This window comes from Gorilla gorilla, chromosome 13, assembly GCF_029281585.2.
Source record: "Gorilla gorilla gorilla isolate KB3781 chromosome 13, NHGRI_mGorGor1-v2.1_pri, whole genome shotgun sequence".
In the NCBI taxonomy this organism is placed as follows: Eukaryota; Metazoa; Chordata; class Mammalia; order Primates; family Hominidae; genus Gorilla; species Gorilla gorilla.
Genome location: NC_073237.2, coordinates 81224993 through 81250476, shown reverse-complemented (window position 1 = coordinate 81250476; position 25484 = coordinate 81224993). Strand labels below are relative to the sequence as shown.

Here is a 25484-nt window from a genome sequence, read left to right as displayed (position 1 = left end):
TGCCTATTGCTGGAAGTCTAGAAGAGGAGATTGGGAAATGGAATAACTGACTTTTAAATTATATTATTTTCCTTTTTGTCGCACTTGTCCTACAATACTTAACATGCTCAAAAATCTGATTTTTGATAGCATCACTTTTTTTCTTTTTAACCAAGGGAGGAGGGTGGAAGGGGGCAGGGCGTTCAGGATATATTGATGCTGTATTCTGATATCACAAATGAGAACTAAGAATTGAGAGTGTTTTCCTTAAAGTCACTGGCCAAATGGCTGAGTGTCCTGGAATTCTATCAAGGATTAAGAAATTCACCTTAGTTCCAACACTAACTCACAGGACAAGGACCAGATACTTATTTGTAAAAAGCGGAAGCTGGGGGTTGGGAGTGGGCTGGGGCGGGGAGTGGGGGTTGCTCTAGTCCTCATAGGAAGGTTAGGAAAGAAAATACCATAATATATGTAAATGCACTCTGGAATGTAGAAAGAGTGCACAGAATGTACTGCATTCTTTTCACTGTGTGCCTGAGAAATTTATTCATTTATTCAGAAAGTATTTTTTGAGATGTTGCTGCCGCCAGTCCTCATTAGGCATTCATTCACATGGCGCACGCACATGGTCAATGTCCCTCATCATCCACATCATCCATCCCGTGCCCACAGTTCTAGGGAAAATGACCTATTGCTGCAGAAAACCGCATTCTCAATGGCTGCATCCTCTGAATACTACACATGCTTCTAGAGTGAACCTTTGCACAGTGTGAAAAATGCACTCAAATCACTCCCACGAGTGTCTGTCTTATTTTGTTGTTGAACACTCCTGGTGACACAAACCTCAGACATTTTACTTCCTGTGTTAATGAATGTCAATGCCTAATCATTGTATAAGCAGATGTTACTTAGGAAAAAACAAATAAAATTAAGGCTATCTTTAAGTTAACAAACACCACCCTCCCACCCAACCCTTGGCTGAGCAAGCAAATAAGCAATGCCTTTCACCGATTTTTTTTTCTCCCTCATTAGGGATGGCAAAGCTCGCTATCACGTGGATCACCCAGACTCCCTCATTTTACTGGTTCTTCACAGCACCCAGGAAGATTTTAGATGGACCTCAAATACAAAGGCTGTGAGGAGCCCTATTCGTTGTGTTGACACCACTGAGATATTATTTTTTTCCTGGAGAAGAAAGAGGAGACACACCTGACTTTTAACCTCTTTGATCCCTTAAAAAGTTATTTTCCCAGCTGGGTGCAGTAGCTCCTGCCTGTAATCCCAGCACTTTGGGAGGCGGAGGTGGGTGGATCACCTGAGGTCGGGAGTTCAAGACCAGCCTGGTCAGCATGGTGAAACCCCATCTCTACTGAAAATACAAAAATTAGCTGGGCATGGTGGTGCATGCCCATAATCCCAGCTACTTGGGAGGCTGAGGCAGGAGAATCACTTGAATCACTTGAGCCCTGGAGCGGAGGTTGCAGTGAGCCAAGATTGCACCATTGCACTCCAGCCTGGGTGACAGAGCGAGACTTCATCTCAAAAAAAAAAAAAAAAAAAAAAAAAAAAGAGAAAAAAAGTTATTTCCCCTTGTGCCAAGAATGAGATGAAGCCTGGAGAACAGGTGAGGGAAAATGAGCTGATGCTATTCAAGAGTAACCAAGAATCGTGGGCTGGATGTTAGTGTTACCAGGCAGAGCTTGGTTCCTTGCCCTTTCTTTTGGGTATTTGGCAAGCCATACAGAGTTTTCAGTAGGGGGATGGATGAGGGAGGAAGAGCACAAGGGAGTCATAAAGGGATGCCAAGTCATAATGAATGAGTTATTTTGTGTACTCTCAGGAGATCTGAGCCCATGGGCAGTAGTTCCGAGGACACAGATGTTGGTTCAGCACCAGGAAGTCCTTGCTAAGAAAGCTTTGCAAAATGCAAATGGACTGGGGTTGCAGGGGAGATATTCAAATAAATTTCTTCTCACTAGGGCTTGACCCAGGCAAGGGTGGTCACAGATTAACTCTCACCACCCTTCCAACCCTAATATTCCGTGATGCTATGGGAGACCCAAGGAAGCCATGCTGACCCATATTTACCTCCTCCACCCACACCCCAACATCTCAACCTTTATTAAACCCTAAAACAGGAAGGCCACATTTCTTTCCAAAACCATTCTGTCCACAAACTAAGGAAGCATTAAATAATTTTGCAAAGTGCTTTTTGAAAGTCAATATAGAAAAGTTCCCTGGTTAAGTCGAATTAGGCAAAGTAGCAATCATCTTAAAGATGTCAAATAATAATAATAATAATAATAATTTTTTTTTGAGACAGAGTTTCGTTCTTGTTGCTCAGGCTGAAGTGCAATGGTGTGATCTCGGCTCACTGCAACCTCTACCTCCCGGGTTCAACCAATTCTTCTGCCTCAGCCTCCCGAGTAGCTGGGATTAGAGGCATGTGCCAACAAGCCCGGCTAATTTTGTATTTTTAGTAGAGATGGGGTTTCACCATGTTGGTCAGGCTGGTCTGGAACTCCCGACCTCCAGGCTATCCACCCGCCTCGGCCTCCCAAATTGCTGGGATTACAGGTGTGAGCCACCATGCTCGGCCAGATAATTATTTGTATGCCATTTTTATTTGGCCATTGCCTCATTTCCAGCAAGCATAGGGGAAGGTGTTCCCTAAGGAACCCTTAATCTCTTACTTCTGAAGACAATGGTTCTTTTTTAAGGGGAAACAACCATGATACCTCAATTGTCCACTTGAAAATTAACACCCAGCTTTTACTATTTTGACTCACGGTAACCTTGCTTTTCCTGGAGCCTTGTCTTGGATCTGTCTCCAAAGTGAGTCAGAAAGTGGCACGGAAGGAGCCAAGATGGCCGAATAGGAACAGCTCCGGTCTACAGCTCCCAGCGTGAGCGACGCAGAAGACGGTGATTTCTGCATTTCCATCTGAGGTACCGGGTTCATCTCACTAGGGAGTGCCAGACAGTGGGCACAGGTCAGTGGGTGCGCGCACCGTGCACGAGCCGAAGCAGGGCGAGGCATTGCCTCACTTGGGAAGTGCTAGGGGTCAGGGAGTTCCCTTTCCGAGTCAAAGAAAGGGGTGACAGAGGCACCTGGAAAACTGGGTCACTCCCCTCCGAATATTGCGCTTTTCGGACCGGCTTAAAAAACGGCGCACCACGAGACTATATCCCTCAACTGGCTCTGAGGGTCCTACGCCCACGGAGTCTCGCTGATTGCTAGCACAGCAGTCTGAGATCAAACTGCAAGGCGGCAGCGAGGCTGGGGTAGGGGCGCCCGCCATTGCCCAGGCTTGCTTAGGTAAACAAAGCAGCCCAGAAGCTCCAACTGGGTGGAGCCCACCACAGCTCAAGGAGGCCTGCCTGCCTCTGTAGGCTCCACCTCTGGGGGCAGGGCACAGACAAACAAAAAGACAGCAGTAACCTCTGCAGACTTAAATGTCCCTGTCTGACAGCTTTGAAGAGACCAGTGGTTCTCCCAGCACGCAGCTGGAGATCTGAGAAGGGGCAGACTGCCTCCTCAAGTGGGTGCCTGACCCCTGACCCCCGAGCAGCCTAACTGGGAGGCACCCCCCCAACAGGGGCACACTGACACCTCACACGGCAGGGTACTCCAACAGACCTGCAGCTGAGGGTCCTGTCTGTTAGAAGGAAAACTAACAAACAGAAAGGATATCCACACCAAAAACCCATCTGTACATCACCATCATCAAAGACCAAAAGTAGATAAAACCACAAAGATGGGGAAAAAACAGAACAGAAAAACTGGAAACTCTAAAAAGCAGAGCGCCTCTCCTCCTCCAAAGGAACGCAGTTCCTCACCAGCAATGGAACAAAGCTGGATGGAGAATGACTTTGACGAGCTGAGAGAAGAAGGCTTCAGACGATCAAATTACTCTGAGCTATGGGAGGACATTGAAACCAAAGGCAAAGAAGTTGAAAACTTTGAAAAAAATTTAGAAGAATGTATAACTAGAATAACCAATACAGAGAAGTGCTTAAAGGAGCTGATGGAGGTGAAAACCAAGGCTCGAGAACTACGTGAAGAATGCAGAAGCCTCAGGAGCTGATGCAATCAACTGGAAGAAAGGGTATCACCAATGGAAGATGAAATGAATGAAATGAAGCGAGAAGGGAAGTTTAGAGAAAAAAGAATAAAAAGAAATGAGCAAAGCCTCCAAGAAGTATGGGACTATGTGAAAAGACCAAATCTACGTCTGACTGGTGTACCTGAAAGTGATGGGGAGAATGGAACCAAGTTGGAAAACACTCTGCAGGATATTATCCAGGAGAACTTCCCCAATCTAGCAAGGCAGGCCAACGTTCAGATTCAGGAAATACAGAGAACACCACAAAGATACTCCTCGAGAAGAGCAACTCCAAGACACATAATTGTCAGATTCACCAAAGTTGAAATGAAGGAAAAAATGTTAAGGGCAGCCAGAGAGAAAGGTCGGGTTACCCTCAAAGGGAAGCCCATCAGACTCACAGCGGATCTCTCGGCAGAAACCCTACAAGCCAGAAGAGAGTGGGGGCCAATATTCAACATTCTTAAAGAAAAGAATTTTCAACCCAGAATTTCATATCCAGCCAAACTAAGCTTCATAAGTGAAGGAGAAATAAAATACTTTACAGACAAGCAAATGCTGAGAGATTTTGTCACCACCAGGCCTGCCCTAAAAGAGCTCCTGAAGGAAGCACTAAACATGGAAAGCAACAACCGGTACCAGCCGCTGCAAAATCATGCCAAAATGTAAAGACCATCGAGACTAGGAAGAAACTGCATCAACTAACGAACAAAATAACCAGCTAACATCATAATGACAGGATCAGATTCACACATAACAATATTAACCTTAAATGTAAATGGGCTAAATGCTCCAATTAAAAGACACAGACTGGCAAATTGGATAAAGAGTCAAGACCCATCAGTGTGCTGTATTCAGGAAACCCATCTCACGTGCAGAGACACACATAGGCTCAAAATGAAAGGATGGAGGAAGATCTACCAAGCAAATGGAAAACAAAAAAAGGCAGGGGTTGCAATCCTAGTCTCTGATAAAACAGACTTTAAACCAACAAAGATTGAAAGAGACAAAGAAGGCCATTACATAATGGTAAAGGGATCAATTCAACAAGAAGAGCTAACTATCCTAAATATATATGCACCCAATACAGGAGCACCCAGATTCATAAAGCAAGTCCTGAGTGACCTACAAAGAGACTTAGACTCCCACACATTAATAATGGGAGACTTTAACACCCCACTGTCAACATTAGACAGATCAATGAGACAGAAAGTCAACAAGGATACCCAGGAATTGAACTCAGCTCTGCACCAAGCAGACCTAATAGACATCTACAGAACTCTCCACCCCAAATCAACAGAATATACATTTTTTTCAGCACCACACCACACCTATTCCAAAATTGACCACATAATTGGAAGTAAAGCTCTCCTCAGCAAATGTAAAAGAACAGAAATTATAACAAACTATCTGTCAGACCACAGTGCAATCAAACTAGAACTCAGGATTAAGAATCTCATTCAAAACCGCTCAACTACATGGAAACTGAACAATCTGCTCCTGAATGACTACTGGGTACATAACGAAATGAAGGCAGAAATAAAGATGTTCTTTGAAACCAACGAGAACAAAGACACAACATACCAGAATCTCTGGGACGCATTCAAAGCAGTGTGTAGAGGGAAATTTATAGCACTAAATGCCCACAAGAGAAAGCAGGAAAGATCCAACATTGACACCCTAACATCACAATTAAAAGAATTAGAAAAGCAAGAGCAAACACATTCAAAAGCTAGCAGAAGGCAAGAAATAACTAAAATCAGAGCAGAACTGAAGGAAATAGAGACACAAAAAACCCTTCAAAAAATTAATGAATCCAGGAGCTGGTTTTTTGAAAGGATCAACAAAATTGATAGACCGCTAGCAAGACTAATAAAGAAAAATAGAAGAATCAAATAGACGCAATAAAAAATGATAAAGGGGATATCACCACCGATCCCACAGAAATACAAACTACCATCAGAGAATACTACAAACACCTCTACACAAATAAACTAGAAAATCTAGCAGAAATGGATAAATTCCTCGACACATACACTCTCCCAAGACTAAACCAGGAAGAAGTTGAATCTCTGAATAGACCAATAACAGGAGCTGAAGTTGTGGCAATAATCAATAGTTTACCAACCAAAAAGAGTCCAGGACCAGATGGATTCACAGCCGAATTCTATCAGAGGTACAAGGAGGAACTGGTACCATTCCTTCTGAAACTATTCCAATCAATAGAAAAAGAGGGAATCCTCCCTAACTCATTTTATGAGGCCAGCATCATTCTGATACCAAAGCTGGGCAGAGACACAACCAAAAAAGAGAATTTTAGACCAATATCCTTGATGAACATTGATGCAAAAATCCTCAATAAAATACTGTCAAAACAAATCCAGCAGCACATCAAAAAGCTTATCCACCATGATCAAGTGGGCTTCATGCCTCGGATGCAAGGCTGGTTCAATATACGCAAATCAATAAATGTAATCCAGCATATAAACAGAGCCAAAGACAAAAACCACATGATTATCTCAATAGACGCAGAAAAAGCCTTTGACAAAATTCAACAACCTTTCATGCTAAAAACTCTCAATAAATTAGGTATTGATGGGACGTATTTCAAAATAATAAGAGCTATCGATGACAAACCCACAGCCAATATCATACTGAATGGGCAAAAACTGGAAGCATTCCCTTTGAAAACTGGCACAAGTCAGGGATGCCCTCTCTCACCACTCCTATTGAACATAGTGTTGGAAGTTCTGACCAGGGCAATTAGGCAGGAGAAGGAAATAAAGGGTATTCAATTAGGAAAAGAGGAAGTCAAATTGTCCCTGTTTGCAGACGACATGATTGTATATCTAGAAAGCCCCATCGTTTCAGCCCAAAATCTCCTTAAGCTGATAAGCAACTTCAGCAAAGTCTCAGAATACAAAATCAATGTACAAAAATCACAAGCATTCTCATACACCAACAAAAGACAAACAGAGAGCCAAATCTTGAGTGAACTCCCATTCACAATTGCTTCAAAGAGAATAAAATACCTGGGAATCCAACTTACAAGGGATGTGAAGGACCTCTTCAAGGAGAACTACAAACCACTGCTCAAGGAAATAAAAGAGGATACAAACAAATGGAAGAACATTCCATGCTCATGGGTAGGAAGAATCAATATCGTGAAAATGGCCATACTGCCCAAGGTAATTTACAGATTCAATGCCATCCCCATAAAGCTATCAATGACTTTCTTCACAGAATTGGAAAAAACTACTTTAAAGTTCATATGGAACCAAAAAGGAGCCCACATCACCAAGTCAGTCCTAAGCCAAAAGAACAAAGCTGGAGGCATCACACTACCTGACTTCAAACTATGCTACAAGGCTACAGTAACCAAAACAGCATGGTACTGGTACCAAAACAGAGATATAGATCAATGGAACAGAACAGAGCCCTCAGAAATAACGCCACATATCTACAACTATCTGATCTTTGACAAACCTGAGAAAAACAAGCAATGGGGAAAGGATTCCCTATTTAATAAATGGTGCTGGGAAAACTGGCTAGCCATATGTAGAAAGCTGAAACTGGGTCCCTTCCTTACACCTTATACAAAAATCAATTCAAGATGGATTAAAGACTTAAACGTTAGACCTAAAACCATAAAAACCCCAGAAGAAAACCTAGGCAATACCATTCAGGACGTAGGCATGGGAAGGACTTCATGTCCAAAACACCAAAAGCAATGGCAACAAAAGACAAAATTGACAAATGGGATCTAATTAAACTAAAGAGCTTCTGCACAGCAAAAGAAACTACCATCAGAGTGAACAGGCAACCTACAAAATGGGAGAAAATTTTCACAACCTTCTCATCTGACAAAGGGCTAATATCCAGAATCTACAATGAACTCAAACAAATTTACAAGAAAAAAACAAACAACCCCATCAAAAAGTGGGCGAAGGACATGAACAGACACTTCTCAAAAGAAGACATTTATGCAGCCAAAAAACACAAGAAAAAATGCTCATCATCACTGGCCATCAGAGAAATGCAAATCAAAACCTCAATGAGATACCATCTCACACCACTTAGAATGGCAATCATTAAAAAGTCAGGAAACAACAGGTGCTGGAAAGGATGTGGAGAAATAGGAACACTTTTACACTGTTGGTGGGACTGTAAACTAGTTCAACCATTGTGGAAGTCAGTGTGGCGATTCCTCAGGGATCTAGAACTAGAAATACCATTTGACCCAGCCATCCCATTACTGGGTATATACCCAAAGGACTATAAATCATGCTGCTATAAAGACTCATGCACACGTATGTTTATTGCGGCATTATTCACAATAGCAAAGACTTGGAACCAACCCAAATGTCCAAGAATGATAGACTGGATTAAGAAAATGTGGCACATATACACCATGGAATACTATGCAGCCACAAAAAATGATGAGTTCATGTCCTTTGTAGGGACATGGATGAAATTGGAAATCATCATTCTCAGTAAACTATCGCAAGAACAGAAAACCAAACACCGCATATTCTCACTCATAGGTGGGAATTGAACAATGAGATCACGTGGACACAGGAAGGGGAATATCACACTCTGGGGACTGTAGTGGGGTTGGGGGAGGGGGGAGGGATAGCATTGGGAGATATATTTAATGCTAGATGACGAGTTAGTGTGTGCAGCGCACCAGCATGGCACATGTATACATATGTAACTAACCTGCACAATGTGCACATGTACCCTAAAAGTATAATAAAAAAAAAAAAGAAAGAAAGTGGCTCTGTTTACATGTGGAAGCATTTGAAGTCATTTATAATAAATTTTGTTATGGTTTCAAGTCACGAATTAGCTAATTTTAATCTAGAAATAAAAGCCTCTATTATGTAGCTTACACATGAGGAATCTAAGTCTTAAGAGGGTTAGGATGACTTCCCTAAGGCTACACCTCCATTTCTAGGCATATTAGAGACATCAGTCTACCATAAGTACCTGCCTAGGTTCTTGACCTTCTCTTTCAAGCTCCTTAATTTTCATCTATTCATTCATCCACCCGTTCATTCATTCACTCATTCAAAAATATTGAGTACCACCTATGTGTCAGGAGCCATCCTAGACAGTGAACCAAAGGCAATATCTGCCTGAATGAAGTTTACATTCTACATGTAAGAAACAGCAATAAAAATTAATAAGTAAAAAATACAATATCTTCATGTAAGCAAGGAGAGAAGCCTAGATAGGATATATGACAGACATGCTGGGCTGATCATTGACTAGCATAATTAGGGGGAAAGTTCATGGGCACAGGATTAGTAGCTGGTACATGTGTACACTGTTGTCCAGGACTCTCTGAGATTGCACACAGCAATCTGGTAGGACTGAATTTAGACTCTTGAAGTGGGACCCTGGCTTTTCTGTTGCATGATCAAGGAAGTACTGGCCCCTGCCCTGCAGTGATCAGAGGCTAGGGTTTAATAGCAATATGACAAAACTTCAACTCCAGCTGGATCCTGCCAGCTCAGTTTTCATGATCATAGGCTGGGTCCAAGGCTTGCATGTTATAGCAAGCAGCAGCAGGATGAGCCTCATCAGAATTGATGGCTGGAGAACTACCAACTGTTCTTCTGGCATAATGGAGAGCTGGAGTTCCAGCTTTTTCCACGATGAGGATTGATTGATTGAATGCCTTAAGCACTGGACCATAACTGGTTTCCATGGAGCTTCGCAGGACATTTATTTCCTGAGAGAACATGTGGTTCACTGCTCAACTCCTTGGATACTTGATGACCTGCTCCTCCGATTTATCTAGTGCTGTATGTAGCATTCTTGAACTAAAGTTCTAGGCTCTTCTCTGGTTGGCGCATTCTCTGCTGAGTCAAGTCCTAGGTCCAGCCCAGTGTGTTTTTATTTGGATGGTTGGAATTCTGGAGCTGAGCCTTATTATCCCTTAGGACAATATTTCTCTACTGTGGCTGCACAGTGGAAACACCTAAAGACATTGCAGAAAATATCTATGCCTTGGCCCACCTTATAACAGAAACTAACTTTTTCAGGGTAAAGCATTGGCTTCTGTATCTTTCAAATTGTCCCGAGTGATTCTGATCCACAGTGAAAACTGAAAACTGTTCTAATATTCACCTTGCCAGAAAAATAAGACTATGTGAAGTGAACCCTCCTTCAAATTGGAGAAGGAAGCTTTGAGATTTCCAGGGAAGATGGAAGACAGAACAGGTGTGTAAACTCTTGCATCTTGCTATGAACACATACATATGCTTGATAAAACATAACAAAAAAAATTTAAAAGAAGAAAAACCTCCACACGCCAAATGAAACTAAAACCCAAATTAAAGTCTTAGAGATAAATCCTTGTGACCCAAAGGGGTATTAAGAGTAGACAGACAGTTTTGTGGCGGGAGTCATAAGTAGCTCATGGATTAGGTGTCAGGACTAGGATTTTTGTATAAAGTCAAGGTGCCACATCAATGAAGAGAGACTGTGAGAACTTTGTTCACCTGCTCAGGAAGTTAGTAAGAAGCATGATGGCCTCCTTGATCTATGATTTTGTTTCGAGAGCTCTTGGCTAAATTGGGGTCCCAGTACCAGAGAAGTTAGCAACTTTGCCTAAATGAAAAATGAAGGGGAGCTGGATATGGCATTTACAGTGCCTTTAAGGGATATTTCTTTAACCTGGTGAACAACCTCGTACCTAGTTGCCCAAACTGTCACTGGGGGTTCACAAAGAAAACCTGTTTCTACTCACAGATGCCCTTGTGGCTCTTATCTGACCCATGTTCACTTTATACCTGCCTGACCATGGCTCTAGCACTGGGAGACTGACCTTGTGTTCTACCTGTTCTACCTGGCATCCTGGGGAAAGGCCAGCCTAGGGCAGCCCCTAGTTCTTCAGATGGAAGGTGCACTTTCAATACCCAGCACAACAGAAAACAAGTTCGGAGAGTTTTATTTACAGATCGTGGACAAGGAAGGAATAATAATTCAGGAGAGCAGTCCCCCATCCCCGGGTCTTGCAATCAACCCAGGAATGATGAGAATGATGAGTCAGGCAGAGAGAGAGCACATCTAGCCATTAGCAGCACATATAAGGGAATAGGGAATGGAGTACATTAAATTCATGGGCAAATGCCTGATGGTCCATTTAAAGGAAGCTGTAGGAAAGCAGGGAGCCCAGTCTTCTAGGTAAGAGAGATGCTCCTAAATTCTTATTTCTGTCCACCAGCTTGAGCCATTTGGGTGCGGTGTAGAACTGGAAATTGTGTCAAGGGTGACTGAGCCCTGTTTCTGGTCTAAGAAAGTTAAAACTTGTATTCAAAATGGATGTCAAGACAACATAAAATGGTAAGAATTCACTACAGGGTGGAAATACAGTCACCCTCAACAGATCAGAAACCCATACTACACTACGCATGGATGTAGGCCAAATTCACACTACTCTGTGTTGTGTGGTTCTGTGCTGATACAACACCAAAACAGACCAGGAACAATTCAAACCTGCAGCTCCCAGGGAGGGAAAAAATGTTAAGCTGTCACCTGGGACAACTCCATAATGTAAGGTATAGACAAGATTTCTGGGAAAAAACAACTTTCGCTGAAGGCACACCAACAGAACAGAAATGACAAAACCTGAAGGTTAGACTAGTCAGATTTAAAAATTAGATAATTAATGGCCATACTAGTTTTTTGTGACTGCTATAACAAATGGCCACAAACTGGGTGGCTTAAAATAACAGAAGTCTGAAATTGAGGTGTTAACAGGAGCACACTCCCTCTGAAGGCTCTAGGGGAGAGTCCATTCCTTGCCTCTTCCAGCTTCCAGTGGCTCCAGGTATTTATTGGTATATAGTAACATCATTCTAATCTCTGCCTTGGTCTTTACATCACACTCTCCTCAATGTTTCTCAAAACGCCTGCTGCATTTTTCTTATAGGGATACATGTGATTACATTTAGGATCCACCTGAATAATTCAGGATAAAATCCTCCTCTTAAGATCCTCCCTTTAGTCACATCTTTCCCCACGTATGGTGATATTTTCTCTTTTGCTGTATAATATCCCCAGGTCCCAGGGATTAGGATGTGGAATGCCTTTTTTGGGGGCTACCATTAAGCCTGCTACAACCCCTACCTAGTGAGACTAGAACAACCTGATGGAGACTTTCAACTCAACGTATTTAAAATGTGCAAAGAGATGTAGGTAGGAAATGACTCCATGAGACATTATGAAACAACTAAGATTTTGAAAAAGGACTGGGCAATTTTGAAAAAGATCCAAATAGAAATTCTAAGAATGAAAAATACAGTAAATGAAAGAAGAGGTAAACTCAGTAAATTAAGCAGCAGAATAGACAAAACTTATGAGAAAACAAGAGGTCTGAAAGGCTTCTCTGAAGAAAAATCCCTAAATGCTGCAAAGGCAAATAACAAGAGAGGAGAAATGAAGGAGAGAATGAGGAGCTCCAACACATGTCTACCTCAAGTTCTAGAAGAAAAAACATAGTATGCCCTTGAGCAATATATCCAAAAGAGAATGGTGGGATGAAACAGCACTGAAAAATGACACAAGTCCTGAGATTGAAACTAAGTCCCACATAAGAAGTACAAAAAATGTATATCTAAACACATTTTAATGAAACTAAATAATATGAAAGACAAAGAGAAAATCTAAAATGCTACTAGAAAGAAATGGCAGATGATCTAAAGAGGAATGAGAATATTGACAGAAACCTTTTCATAACAAACAATGCCAAACAATGAAAGTAATATTTCCAAAGGCTGGAGGAAAGTGACTGCTGAGCCAGGATTCCACTTTCAGCTATACTAGCACCTTTCCATGCAGAGAAAAACTAAGAGTTTTCTACTTACACACCCTTACTGAAAGAATTAATAAAGACTTTAAAGAAAGAAAACTGAGTACTAGGAAGAGAATAACAGGAAAGAATATTTTGTTTATGAGGTTATGGAAGACTTCTTAAAAAATGATATTGCAAAATCTGCAATATGAAAAAGGTCCATTAAAAAGTTGGAGCAAAAGATTTTCCAGAAGAGGAAATAGAATATGCAAAATTCTTGAGTGATGAAAGGTATTGGAATATAGGTGAGAGAAGGCAAATATGGTGTGAGGAGAAGTTTCAGACATTTTCAACAGCACTATCTTTTGTGACCTTGTAGACCATGACAGGGAATTCAAGTTTTATTCTAAGTGAAATGAAAAGTCATTTTTAAAGAAAAAAATGAGAATGACAGAACTCAAAATAAGTTTTTAAAAGTTCTCCTAGAAAATTGAAGACATAAGTAAGAATTTGAAGTCCAGTCCAAGAGGGTGGTTTAGTATTTAAATGATAGAATTTCCTGAGAGAAAACACAGAGAAGAATTAATCAACAATATAATTCAAGAAAATTTCCCAGAACTGAAAAAAATGAATTTCTAGATGGAAACAGCTCATTGAAGTATCCAGCACAGTGAATTAACGTAAACCTAAGACACATCTTCATAAAATTTCAGAATACTAAATATGAAAAGATTTTTAAAATTTCCAGATTTAAAAAAAGGATTACATTTTTGAAATCAATAATCAGGAGACTTTGGACCTCTCAACAGCCTCACTTAAAGTTAGAAGACAATCAATATATGCCTTCAAAAATTTTAAGAAAAAATTCAAACTAATATTCTATATTCAGGCAAACTGTTAGTTAAGTTTCAGCGTACAATAAAAGCATTTTCAGACACAATGAGTCTCCAAAAATTTCTTTGCCTTTTCTTAGAAAGCTATTGGAGGATGAGTTCCACCAAATCAAGAAGTAAACCAAGAAAAGGAAGACATAGAATAGTGGAGGCAGGAAGGAAGGAGATACATGCAGAACAAAAAGGGGAAAAGTCCAAGTTCTGGAAGAGAAAGATCCCAGATGATGGCTCTGCAACAGGTTGGGAGGTCACATGTCTAGATTGCATCAGATGAGAAGGCTACAGGAGACATTGTCCAGGTGGATTGAATGGGTAAAATACATGATGCACTGGAATGTTTTGAGAGGAAATTTAGACAAATAGCTAAGAGCCTGGGTTTGAATAACGATAATTAGAGAACTAAGACAGCAAACAAACAAAAGTCAATTACTAACTCCTAAGAAAACAAAATACAGAAAAGGAAAATAGTCATGGTTTACTGTATGCCTCAGCTCCAAATAGCACTTTCATTGTCATAATAATATAAAAAGTTAACAATGGGTCAGACACAGTGTCTCATGCCTGTAATCCTAGCACTTTGAGAGACCGAGGCGGGCAGATCATGAGGTCAGGAGTTCAAGACCAGCCTGGCCAGCATGGTGAAATGCTATCTCTACTAAAAATAGAAAAATCAGCCAGAGAATGGTGGCCTGCACCTGTAGTCCCAGATACTCTGGAGGCTGAGGCAGGAGAATTACTTGAACCTGGGAGGCGGAGGTTGCAGTGAGCTGAGATCGTGCCACTGCACTCCAGCCTGGGTGACAGAGCAAGACTCTATCTCAAAAAAAAAAAAAAAAAAAAAAAAAGGCTGAACAATGATCTAATCGTGTATTTAGGAGATGACTCAGCTAGGGAAAAGGAAAGGGTGGAGAGTAGAGGTAGGATTTGTAACAGAGATTTTCCCAAGCCTAGAGATATTGGTTGGTGTGGAGTCCTCAAATTGCACAGGGAAGAGGTAGACTTTGGGGAAATGGCTGTGATGTGTCTGAGAACATTCTGTCCTAGACACAGAGCTCTCAGTTGTGGCACCAGAGCCACTAGATCATGATGGAGAGGACATTAGAGACCCTTCTCATATTTCCTAGGTATCAATGGGTCTTGGGATTCATGGGGTACCTTATGAAAGGGAGGCACGCCAAGTGATGCTTAAGGCTGATTTTGCTCCTGCAGGATATGGGCTAGAATCAGACATAGCCTGATTTAAAGGAAATGAAGCGAGTGACATTTTGCACATTTGGGTTTGGTAGCTACAAATCCATATCTACTATAGGAGAAAAGGGTCTTTATGGAAATTGTTTTATTGTCTGTGTGGCAACTGACTTTAAAATCAGTTGTATATAGTGTGATGTGCATGTACACATTAAATACACCTCATACCCCAGAGGTGATCAACATAAACAGAGCCCACATGAAAAGTGACTTGAGTAGTTAACTGGCATTTAAAATTTTTATATCAATATCAGAAAGTGTCTTAATTAGCATAAAATATATTAGAGTTTTCCTTATTTTTTGGCAGAAATGACTGATTTTGAAGATTGAGAATTAGGAATATTGTACAGATGCTGTCATTCCTACATGAAGGAGGCAGAAGAATGTAGCAAGCTCAGCTCTCTAATGCCAGGAGTGGCGCTTTCAGTGACCAGAGCTCTCTGGGTCCTCTGTGTATCCCTCCCCTGTCAACTGATTCAATAGAGGCTGGGCTGGTCCTGGCATTAGCACATTTTTGAATCTGCCTTTGGCTGTGACTTCACCCAAAGACAGAAAGGGGAAGTTTCTGGTCTACATAGCCAACATGTGGTCTTGATAATAAATCATTGCTTGTTTGGAAGAATTTGGTCTGAGCCTTACTTTTATTGTAAAACACTACCTGTAGATGGCAGATGGGGCATGGGACCTTTAGGCCTTATCCAGCTCTAACCATGGGAGGCTACCAAAGACTCTGACGTTTGGCAAATGGCCAAATTTTCAGAGATCTTATTGCAAGAGAGGCGTTCCTAAATCTGAGTTCTAACATCACCCCTTTTCTAGCTCCAGAGCCCCATTGCTAGGCAGCTCCCTTCACCTGGAGACTCATCCTCCCCTAGACTAATGAGTGAAAGTGGGTGGGATTAGTATTAAGTGGTGCAAAAAGCAATTGTGGTTTTTGCCAAAGTTGTGTCAAAGACTGGAATTGCTTTTGCACCAACCTAAGCACTGGGCCATAGGAAGGCACCAAAAATACCTAGCTGGTGGCTCTGGCGTGACTTTTTGCTTAAGCTTAGTGGCTAAATTCTCATCCTGTCCCTAATGACGAAAGTCCTTCCTCACATCCCAGGTTCAATTTGCTAGAGACTGTCTAGTCTCCTTGAACTTTGAATCTTGGCTTTAGCTCCTGCTGATAACCTCATTCCTACAGGACTGGGCCACGGAATTGCTTTATACCAGTCTCTCGGTGGCCTGGAGCCCAGACCCTGAACCTAAGTCATATGGCCAGCCCAGACCCTAACTTCAAGGCTTCCTTATGCCAGTCAGGTACCTGCCTTTATGCCTATTGCCTGGAGCTGAGCCCCCTGCGTTCTTCAATTTCATAGAGTTGACTAAGGATTAAATGAGTTAATGTATGAAACTCCTTGGCAAATACTAAGCATTATCTTTACTGGTTAATTTCTTTTGACAGTTTTTGACAGCTTTCCTAACTCTTAGTGACTCAGTTTTCTCATCTGTAAACTGGGAATAATAATAGTACCTGCCTCCTGGGATAGGTGTAAGGGTTGGATGAGTTAAGATTCTGTAGTGAGATGAGTAATGTCCCCTCCAAAAAAAGATATACCCACCTCCTAATCTCCAGAACCTGTGAATATTAACTTATATGGCAAAAGTTGTGATGAAGTTAAAGATCTTGAGAGAAGGCACTTATCTGGATTTTCTGGGTGAGCCCTAAAGGCAATCCCATGTATCCTTACAAAACAGGTACCCATCACACCTGTAATCCCAGCACTTTGGGAGGCTTGGGCAGGTGGGTCATGAGGTCAGGAGATCGAGACCATCCTGGCCAACATGGTGAAACCCCGTCTCTACTAAAAATACAAAAATTAGCTGGGCGTGGTGGTGTGCACCTGTAGTCCCAGCTACTCAGAAGGCTGAGGCAGGATAATTGCTTGAACCTGGGAGGCAGAGGTTGCAGTGAGCCGAGATCACGCCACTGCACTCCAGCCTGGCAATACAGCGAGACTCCATCAAAAAAAAAAAAAGAAAGGAAAAGAAAAGAAAGAAAGAAAAGAAAAGAAGAGAAAAGAAAGGAAAGGAAAGGAAAGAAAAGAAAAAAAAAAAAGCAGACACCCAGGGAAGAAGACACATGAAGAGGAGAAGGTAATTTGATCAAGAAGGCAGAGACTGGAGTGATGTAACCACCAGCAAGGAACGTCTGAAGCCACCAATGGCTGGGGCAAGTAAAGAAACGATTCTCCCACAGAGCCTTCCAAGGGAGTGCAGCTCTGCCAACCTCTTACTTTCAGATTTCTGGCCTCCAGAACTGTAAGAAATTAAACTTCTGTCGTCTTAAGCCACCTAGTCTGTGGTAATTTATTACAGCAGCCACAAGATACTAATACACATGTATAACACCCTGGCACAGAAGAAGGATTCATTTTGTTGGTTTATTCTAAAAGTAAGTATGTCTGTTCTAATGATGTTATTAATAGTAATAGTTCAGGAGCATTTTTCTCATCCAAGAAAATAGGCACTCTTATGCATGCATGGAAGGAGTATTTGAAGAGGGAAGGCCAGATGGGATACCCAGGGAAGCAAGAGAGGGCTCTGGGACACGGCTTCAGGTTTGGAATTTAAATTGATACCATTATAATTGTACCAATAACAGGAATATACAAATGTAGTCTGGTAAAAGTCAGGATCTTTAATAGTCCAAACTGGATTGTGGCTTGCCAAGGCATTAGTCATTAAACTTTCCTCCTTCGATCCACAGTTTCTTTGAGGGGAATGTACACAAGTCGTTTTGCCCCTTTTATGGCATTGCATTTTCCAAGTCTCTGCTGAGTTTTCACCTGATCGTATTTTTTTTAACTCAAGAAAAACATACCTGCACCACTGAGAGGAGGTATTCAGGAGGCAATGTTTCTGAGGATTCTGAGTTTTGGAGCGTCTATTGCCAAGCCTATGGCAGGAATGTTGCCCAGATGCTGGTGTGCCTCTCAGAGGGTTGAGAAGAGGCCAGACCCTGGGAAATCGGACTGTGAAATACTGAGAACAAGAATGTGGGCAGACCATTCTGATGGTAAGGAAGAGACAGCCCATAGGACCCCTGAAAAGCCACCCTAATTTTGTCCTCCCCCACCATTATGATTTCAGAAACACTGGTGCATAGAGAGGCCAAGAGAGTGAGGCATTTTTAATTCAGTTACTTCTACTCCTGAGTCATTCAGATCCTCAAAGCGGCCTCAACCCTAGGATGCCACAATACACACATCTCTTGGGATGTTTCTAAGGTTTAATCTTTTCAAAACCCTGGTGATTCTGTCTTCTTGCTCTGTGCCGTCCAACATGGTAGCCACTAGCCATATGTGGCTATTTAAATACAAGCTAATTGAAATTAAATAAAAATTCAAATTCAGTTCTTTAGTCACACTGGCCATGTTTCAAGTGTCCACTAGCCACATGTGGGTAGAGGCTACCATATTGGACAGTACAGATAGGGCATTTATATTGTTGCAGGAAGTAAAGCAATTGACAGTGATGTTCTAGTTATCTAAGGTATAAGTTGAAAATATCAGAATTATGGATAGATCAGACAGGAAACTTATTTCTATGACTAACCACTTACTCTCACTACCTTCAACTAATGAGCACTACAGGCATCTACAGTGGTCCTATCTAAAAATACATACATATAGCCGGGTGCAGTGGTGTGCACCTATAGTCCCAGGTAGTCAGAAGGCTAAGGCAGGAGGATGGCTTGAGCCCAGGGGTTTGAGGCTGCAGTGAGCTATGATCATGCTTGTGAATAGCCAGTGCACTCCAGCCTGGGCAACATTACAAGAACCTGTCTTTAAACAAAACCAAAACCAAACACAGACATATATACATATAGAATAAAGAGAACACCATGCTTGTGGAAATTCTATACATTTTTAAAAAGTAATCATCATGTCATTTTTAGTCTCTCTTTTGGAGTATGTTATTTATTGTAAGACATCATTTTTATTAAATACACTGTAGTACAAGAGACTTTCCATGTCAGGTTGAGAGAAGCTGGTCACATGATTTACAAACAAAACTTTTTTTTTTTTAAACACTGTATTCAGGTGTCACTTTGAAATCAGCCAAGATGCAGTGGGTCTTAGTAAAGCAATGGACCTCAAAACAGATTGCAAAACAAGAACTGGTAAGTATTAGCACAGAGACATCACATTAAAAGGAAGATAAACCAAATGAAAAGGAGAGTTCCAAATACCAGGTCACGATTGAAGGGGAAATATATCTGTAGAGATATATGGAAATGTGTGTGTATACGGCCTGGATATATACAAACATCTCTCCAGATACAGAAGCAAATGCAGAATGTCCACATCTCCAGGCAGATTTGTAAGTCATAGGTAATGATCAAAGAACGCAGGGAGCAATAGTTCACCATAATTTGGTCATTTGTCAAGGGATTACATATTTAAAATCCACATTTAATTCAAAGACCTTGTATTTAAAACATTTCCAGCTGCTTTATACATTTTTTAAGCAATAGTAAGATATACAAGCTGCAAGATATAGGCCTTTACATTTCATTTTCTGTAATATTTTTCCTGTTCAAACACATGGCTACTAGCAGCTTTTATGATGCTTGCTCCAGTACATTGAACGTTCAGCTAACCTCCACTCAGGATCATTTTCATTAATGCATAGACTAAAGAAATAAATAAACATGGACCTGGCCTCAAACGCATAGACTAAAAAATGACATCCCCATCTTTTCTCATTTCGTCTCCTGAGACGTATGTTAAGATGGCAAAATAGTTGCTTGGTGGTGGTGGTTGTGGAATTCACAGTGTTTTGCCTACAACACATATACAGATATATATATATATATATATTTTTTTTTGCTTTGCTTTGTGTTTGTGATGAATGGAGCAAAAGTATATAAATAAATAAATACATAATTAAATAAATAAAGGTCAAAGGAAAAGGAGGGGAAATGCAAAAACTAAGGATATTCAAGAACCTTTGACTTGAGCAGCAGTGATTCATTCCAGCCCCGACAAGAAAATACCCCTTCCTGCACTGTCCTTTCTAACTATAAATCCCTCCCACCCCTCATTCTTTAGAATGACATTTGAAATTCATGTACAAGCTATCACAACCTCAGAGGCTCCACATTCCAATTATGCATCATAAAAAATCAGCTGTAACTACTAACTTAGACATTTGGAGAGTTGGGTCACTAGCCATTCCTCTCATGAGATTTCCTGTAACAGTGATATATGGCCAAACCAAAGGTCAACATTGAAAATAAAAGTCCTGAGACAGGGGATGAAAAAGAAAATGGGGAAGCAAGAGAATTGAGGGTATGTGTGTATATGCAGTCATTTATTTAGTTAGATACAACAATGTTATTGGTATTACAGGCAGTCCAATTTGTGAAAAGAAAGATTCAAAGAAAGTCCATACTTGACCAGGTAATCCTGCTGTTAGGACGCTTTGAAAAGGACAGCATTCTATACTGTTAGTTGGTGCATTCACTCTAGGATGTGGGAATTCCTAAGAGTTGCTCATCTCGCTGTGGGGTCTTGGACTGCTCATCATTGGCCTTCAAGCCACTGGGCTGCCAACATTCCAATTTATATTTGGAATGCTTGAACTCTGAACTCAAGTGTAAAAGGGTCACAGTGAGACAGAGACAAGGTGAGCATAATACAAATGTGCTGAAAGACAAAAAGAAAGCAATGTTCCTTTCCTGGACCATTACAAAAAGTATCTTCCTTTGCAAGGAGCCAGAGAAAGCACTCAATGTAGTGGGATGGCTTTTATTCAGTTGTTTTGGGAAGCACATTATCTTAAATATGTCTTCCACCCATGCAGTACTGCACAGAGTTGAAAAGTGTGATGTAGTCCTACCCACGTGGAGTATGGAAGCACTAACAGCAACATGACGTTAAACAGTTTTGGTTATTTAGCATATTTTAAGCAAATTATTCATACCGCATCCTACTTATAATTACCTCTATTATTGTGTGCCTATAAATTTATACATAAACACACAAACACACTATGTATGTGCATTTGTATATGTATAAATCAAGTATTTATAACACATATATAAATACATGAAAACATCACAGGTAGCGCTGATGTGAACACATGTATAATATGAATTCTGATATAATCTTTTATAGCATAGTTCAAAGTGTTTTCTAAATAAGCCTGATTATGACATTGGTTCAGTGTACAAGGATTTAGCTGAATTTAGCTGAAGCTAAGAGCATGATTATATATCACAATATCTCAGCTGCTTGTCATCTCCTGTATTTCCTTTCGTTCTTCTAACTTCATATACTGCTTCATGAATGTGTTAGCATGCTTTCTTTCCTGAACTGCTTGTTTGCATATTAGAGTCTCTAGTGGACAGAACCACGAAGTTCAGAGTGAGAGTGCTTGGATTCGGTCCCAGTGGTGCTGGAAGCTAAGCTGGAGACCTCTAGCGTGCCTCTGAGTGTCTCTGAGTCTCAACGTCCTCATCTACACAAAATAGGAATAATTTGCTAACACACATGGAAAGTGTTTGGAAAACTATTCAATGACTTCTAAATGGAAATGATTGTCAGACCAGGTTTGGGCTAGAGAATTAGGTTTGTCACTGTTATACTGTTGTAGTCTTCACAAATTTGATGGAAGGCCATATTTGGTGATCATTACATTTTAGAACGAGGATGCTACTCTTCTAAAAATCAGACCATGAGAAAGGGGGTGGTGGAGGAACAGCAATGAATAATTTCAGATATTCTGTGGCTCGTTCAGCTACTTTAAAAGCAATCTGATATTCTTTCAATTTGAGATGTCTCTGAAATCAGCACATACTCTTAAGACAACAGAGATAGTAATAGTAATAATCAGCAATAAAAATAACTATAAAACTTTGCACTTGCATAGAACCTTTTATTTCAAGACCTTTAGGGACTTGTCAGAAGGTATAAGTGGAATTTTATTTTATTTTTTGCTTTTTTCTTTCAGAGAAAAAAAAGACAAAACTGGAATGGGATGCTCCCAAAGTCTCATTTGCCTTAAACAAATCTTTGCTCTAAAATTGCACATTCCTCCTTGAATTTGATCCCTTAAATTATTATCTACTTTATTCTCTTAAAACAAAATAAATAACTTGTAGCTTTTCCCCCGAGATTAGCTGGCCAGACATGCAGCGTGACAAACCTGTGTTGGTTTTCGCTGATGGAATCTAGAAAAGTTTTTGTACAAATCTGCCCCTTCCTTACTGCGTCACAGAGTTCTACAGTGTTTTAACAGTACCATGGGTCCTTAATATGATACATACATGCACATGTATGTATATATATATGCACATATATATCATGGAGATATGGCTTTCATTATGTTATTATGTGTATTCTGGAGGGTTTTTTTTAAATCACCAACAAAGAGAACAAACGACCCAACTCTCATCTCTCATAGGCCAGCATATAACTTGAATGGACGTAAGGTTTATCTTGTCAACTCCCTCGCTTGACTGCAGTTGCTACTGGATTTCCTTTTGTTCTCTGTTAATTTGCACTTTTGAATTTTTGAGAATTGGCTTTCAAAGCCTTTAATGAAAAATAAGGTGTTCCAGTAATTAACAGGCGCAAGCAAAACCTAAAACAGAGCTATCGCACCTTCAGAAACAAATATGAAATAACATGACCTAAGATGAATGAAAATCACTCCCTTTCAATCTGGCTCATGTTATAAAGATGTCAAGTTTAGCAAAATTCCCCTCACAGAGGGTAGCAAGTTTTCTTGAGGAACAGAAATATTTTTCTTTCTTGGTATATCTGACCATTCAAATAGCTGTAAATTTCTATTTAAATTTGAGCCCTCTTTTTGCAAAACCAATGACTATGCCTAGAAGCACACTTCTGGTGCTTGGTCTGGGCACAGCCTCCCGTTGGCATGCTGTGCCAAATTTTGTATTTTGACTTTTTGAATGGAGTGAAGGAAACAAAAACAGCATACTGACAATGGAGTACACTTGGAATGAAACCACTCTCCCAACTAGAGCCCAGAGCAAGGGACTTGACCTGTGTACACTGAACGTGAGTGCATGTGATGCCCTCAGGGTGAGGTTTCCTTTCCCTTAGGGATTGATTCTGCCCTTCCCACAGTCCTGTGGATTCGACGTGGATGAGGATTTCCAGGCTTCAGGGTCCATATTCATTAAAACCCATCACCACTGTACAACGCAGAGACATTGATACTCAGCTAATAAACTCCATTAGCGTCCCCTAATTGTATAAGTCATACCTTTTTATGGATCTGCTCTACCTATCAGGGGAACGACGTCTGGAGCAGTAGTGTCTGCACACAAGGTATTAATCGACGAAGACCATGCACAATTTTGCTTGCACAGTTAAAAGGACGGGTGGGCATGGAAGTTAGGGGTCGGAGGGAAGTGAGATCTGAAAAGTTCATTGTAAAAGAAACTTGCCTCCGAATTTATAGCTTGTCTTATCTTTTCCAAGTTCTTGGCTTTCCCACCTGACCCTGAAATGAGCTCTGGACATGAATCCACCTCTTTTCAACTGAAGTTGACAAAGGTTCTGTGGATAGCGCTTGAGAAACAAACCAGTGCTATCATCACAACCTATGAAGACAAAACTGTGTCCGAGCACACTATGCGCCATCTTGTGTCTCACGGAAGCCATCTTTGCTCTCTACTGCACGCTATCATTTCTGGTGATGGGAAAAGAATCATCCATGGCACAGAGGCCAGTAGTCTTTTTACTCCTCAGAAAGGTCCTCAGGGGAAGGTGCCGAATACATTCTTCCCAGCTAACAGTTGCTGAGCATTTCCTAAGTAGGGACTGACACCAGCTGATCCCAGTGGTTGTCTTTGTTCCTCCCATATTGCGGTTCATAATAAATCTTCTTTCTCTCTGGTTTTAATCTCCCATAGATAAAGGCTTCACAGATTGAACACAAGTTTTCTTTTTTATACACAGGCTTAAGCCATCCAAAAACAATAAGAACAGTAATAATAATAAATAAATAGAAGTGAATCCATAGAAACTCTCGATATCTGTACAGCAGAAGTGACAAAGTTTAAGTGAAATATTTGTTTTCCCTTTTTTTCATCCACATCAAAGGCAGGAATACAACAAGGCATTGTTAGTTGTGGTGGGCAAACTGGAGTGTCTGCTGATATAACAAATTACGTTTGTTAAGGCCTTTGTCTATGCAGAGTTAATAGTAATGCGGAAGCCAGATTGATTCAAAAGAAAGGGTAAGAATTGTGAAGCAGAGAAGACGAAAAAAAAGAAAAAGAAAAAGAAAATTTAAAAAAAGAAAAAGGAACAACCAAGGGAGATGGAAAGAGAGAAAGAGATAATGCCAAAAAGAAGTCAATACTGTGTCTACGGATGAAGAAGTACACACTGCTTCCCTCGAGAGCTTCTCGGAGTCTTTGATGTTAATACTGTCAGAGTGAAGGAGAGCAGCTTGGTGGCCTCCAGCGGCAGTTAAAAGATGTTCATCCTCTCAGCCCGTCTGAGGAGTACGTTGGGAAGGATCGGTCTGGGGAAAAGGGCCCTAGCCTAGAATGTCCAGGTAGACCGGAGATGCCTTGGCCAAGTTCTGAAGGAGGGTATGGATGCCCTTGATGTTCTTCCTCATGTGGGGCTCTCGCTGCCAGCACCCCAGCATCAGCTCATACACCTCCTGGGGGCACGTGCGGGGTCGCTGCAGGACTCGGCCCTGAGTGATACACTCTATCACCTGGATGGAGATCAAAGATAGGATGAGACAGGAGGAAAAGCAATGCACATCGAAGAAATGTCAGTGCAAAAAAACAGCAGAAGAGAGGGCTTTTACAAAAGAAGCCCATGCTTGGTTTTGTTTTCTCAGAAGGAAGAAAGCAATTATTATAGGTTAGTTTATATTGTGTTTATTTTGATTGGCTTATATCCATTTGTCCAAGCCACTCTGATTTCACAAAACTGGTGGAAAAATAATTTATATGGAATGGTCCCAAACCTCACACTGGAGCTCCCACATGCTGTGGTTTTTATTGGTCTGAGATGGAACCTGAGTCACCTGGGTGTTAAGGCACTGACTGACAGGAAACCTCTCAGGCTATTGGATAAAGGAACTGGATTAAAAAGATAGACATGGATCTGAAAAAGATGTACGGTGCCTGATCAAGATGCTGTGCCTCAAATATAAACATATATTTGCAAGTGTAAGAATAGAAAAAACAAAATGCTTGAGTTTTTCACTAGAAGTTAATGTTCTGGTGAAATATTCAAAAATGAAAGAATCTTGAAACTTCATTGGAACAATACTAAAGAACTTGCTGGACTGTATGGATTCTGGAATGCTACGTCTGCTATTAATTTATCAGATGAGCTGCATAAAGTGACTCCTCAGTCCCATCACCAGAGGAGCAAGGACATAGCAGTGAGCACTGTGCTTTGC

General features: G+C 40.9%; 1 protein-coding gene across 8 annotated transcripts in view; it reads right to left on the bottom strand.

Moving 5' to 3' along the window:
• Positions 1-18977: 18977 nt before the first annotated feature.
• NTRK2 (neurotrophic receptor tyrosine kinase 2) overlaps positions 18978-25484 on the bottom strand; it is a 358350-nt gene continuing 351843 nt past the window's right edge. For all 8 annotated transcript variants that reach the window (XM_055350885.2, XM_055350887.2, XM_031014287.3 and 5 more), the window contains one exon: positions 18978-24785. In XM_055350885.2, the coding sequence (XP_055206860.1) occupies positions 24600-24785 (186 nt within the window). In that variant the 3' untranslated portion in view covers positions 18978-24599. The remainder of the gene's footprint in view (positions 24786-25484) is intronic.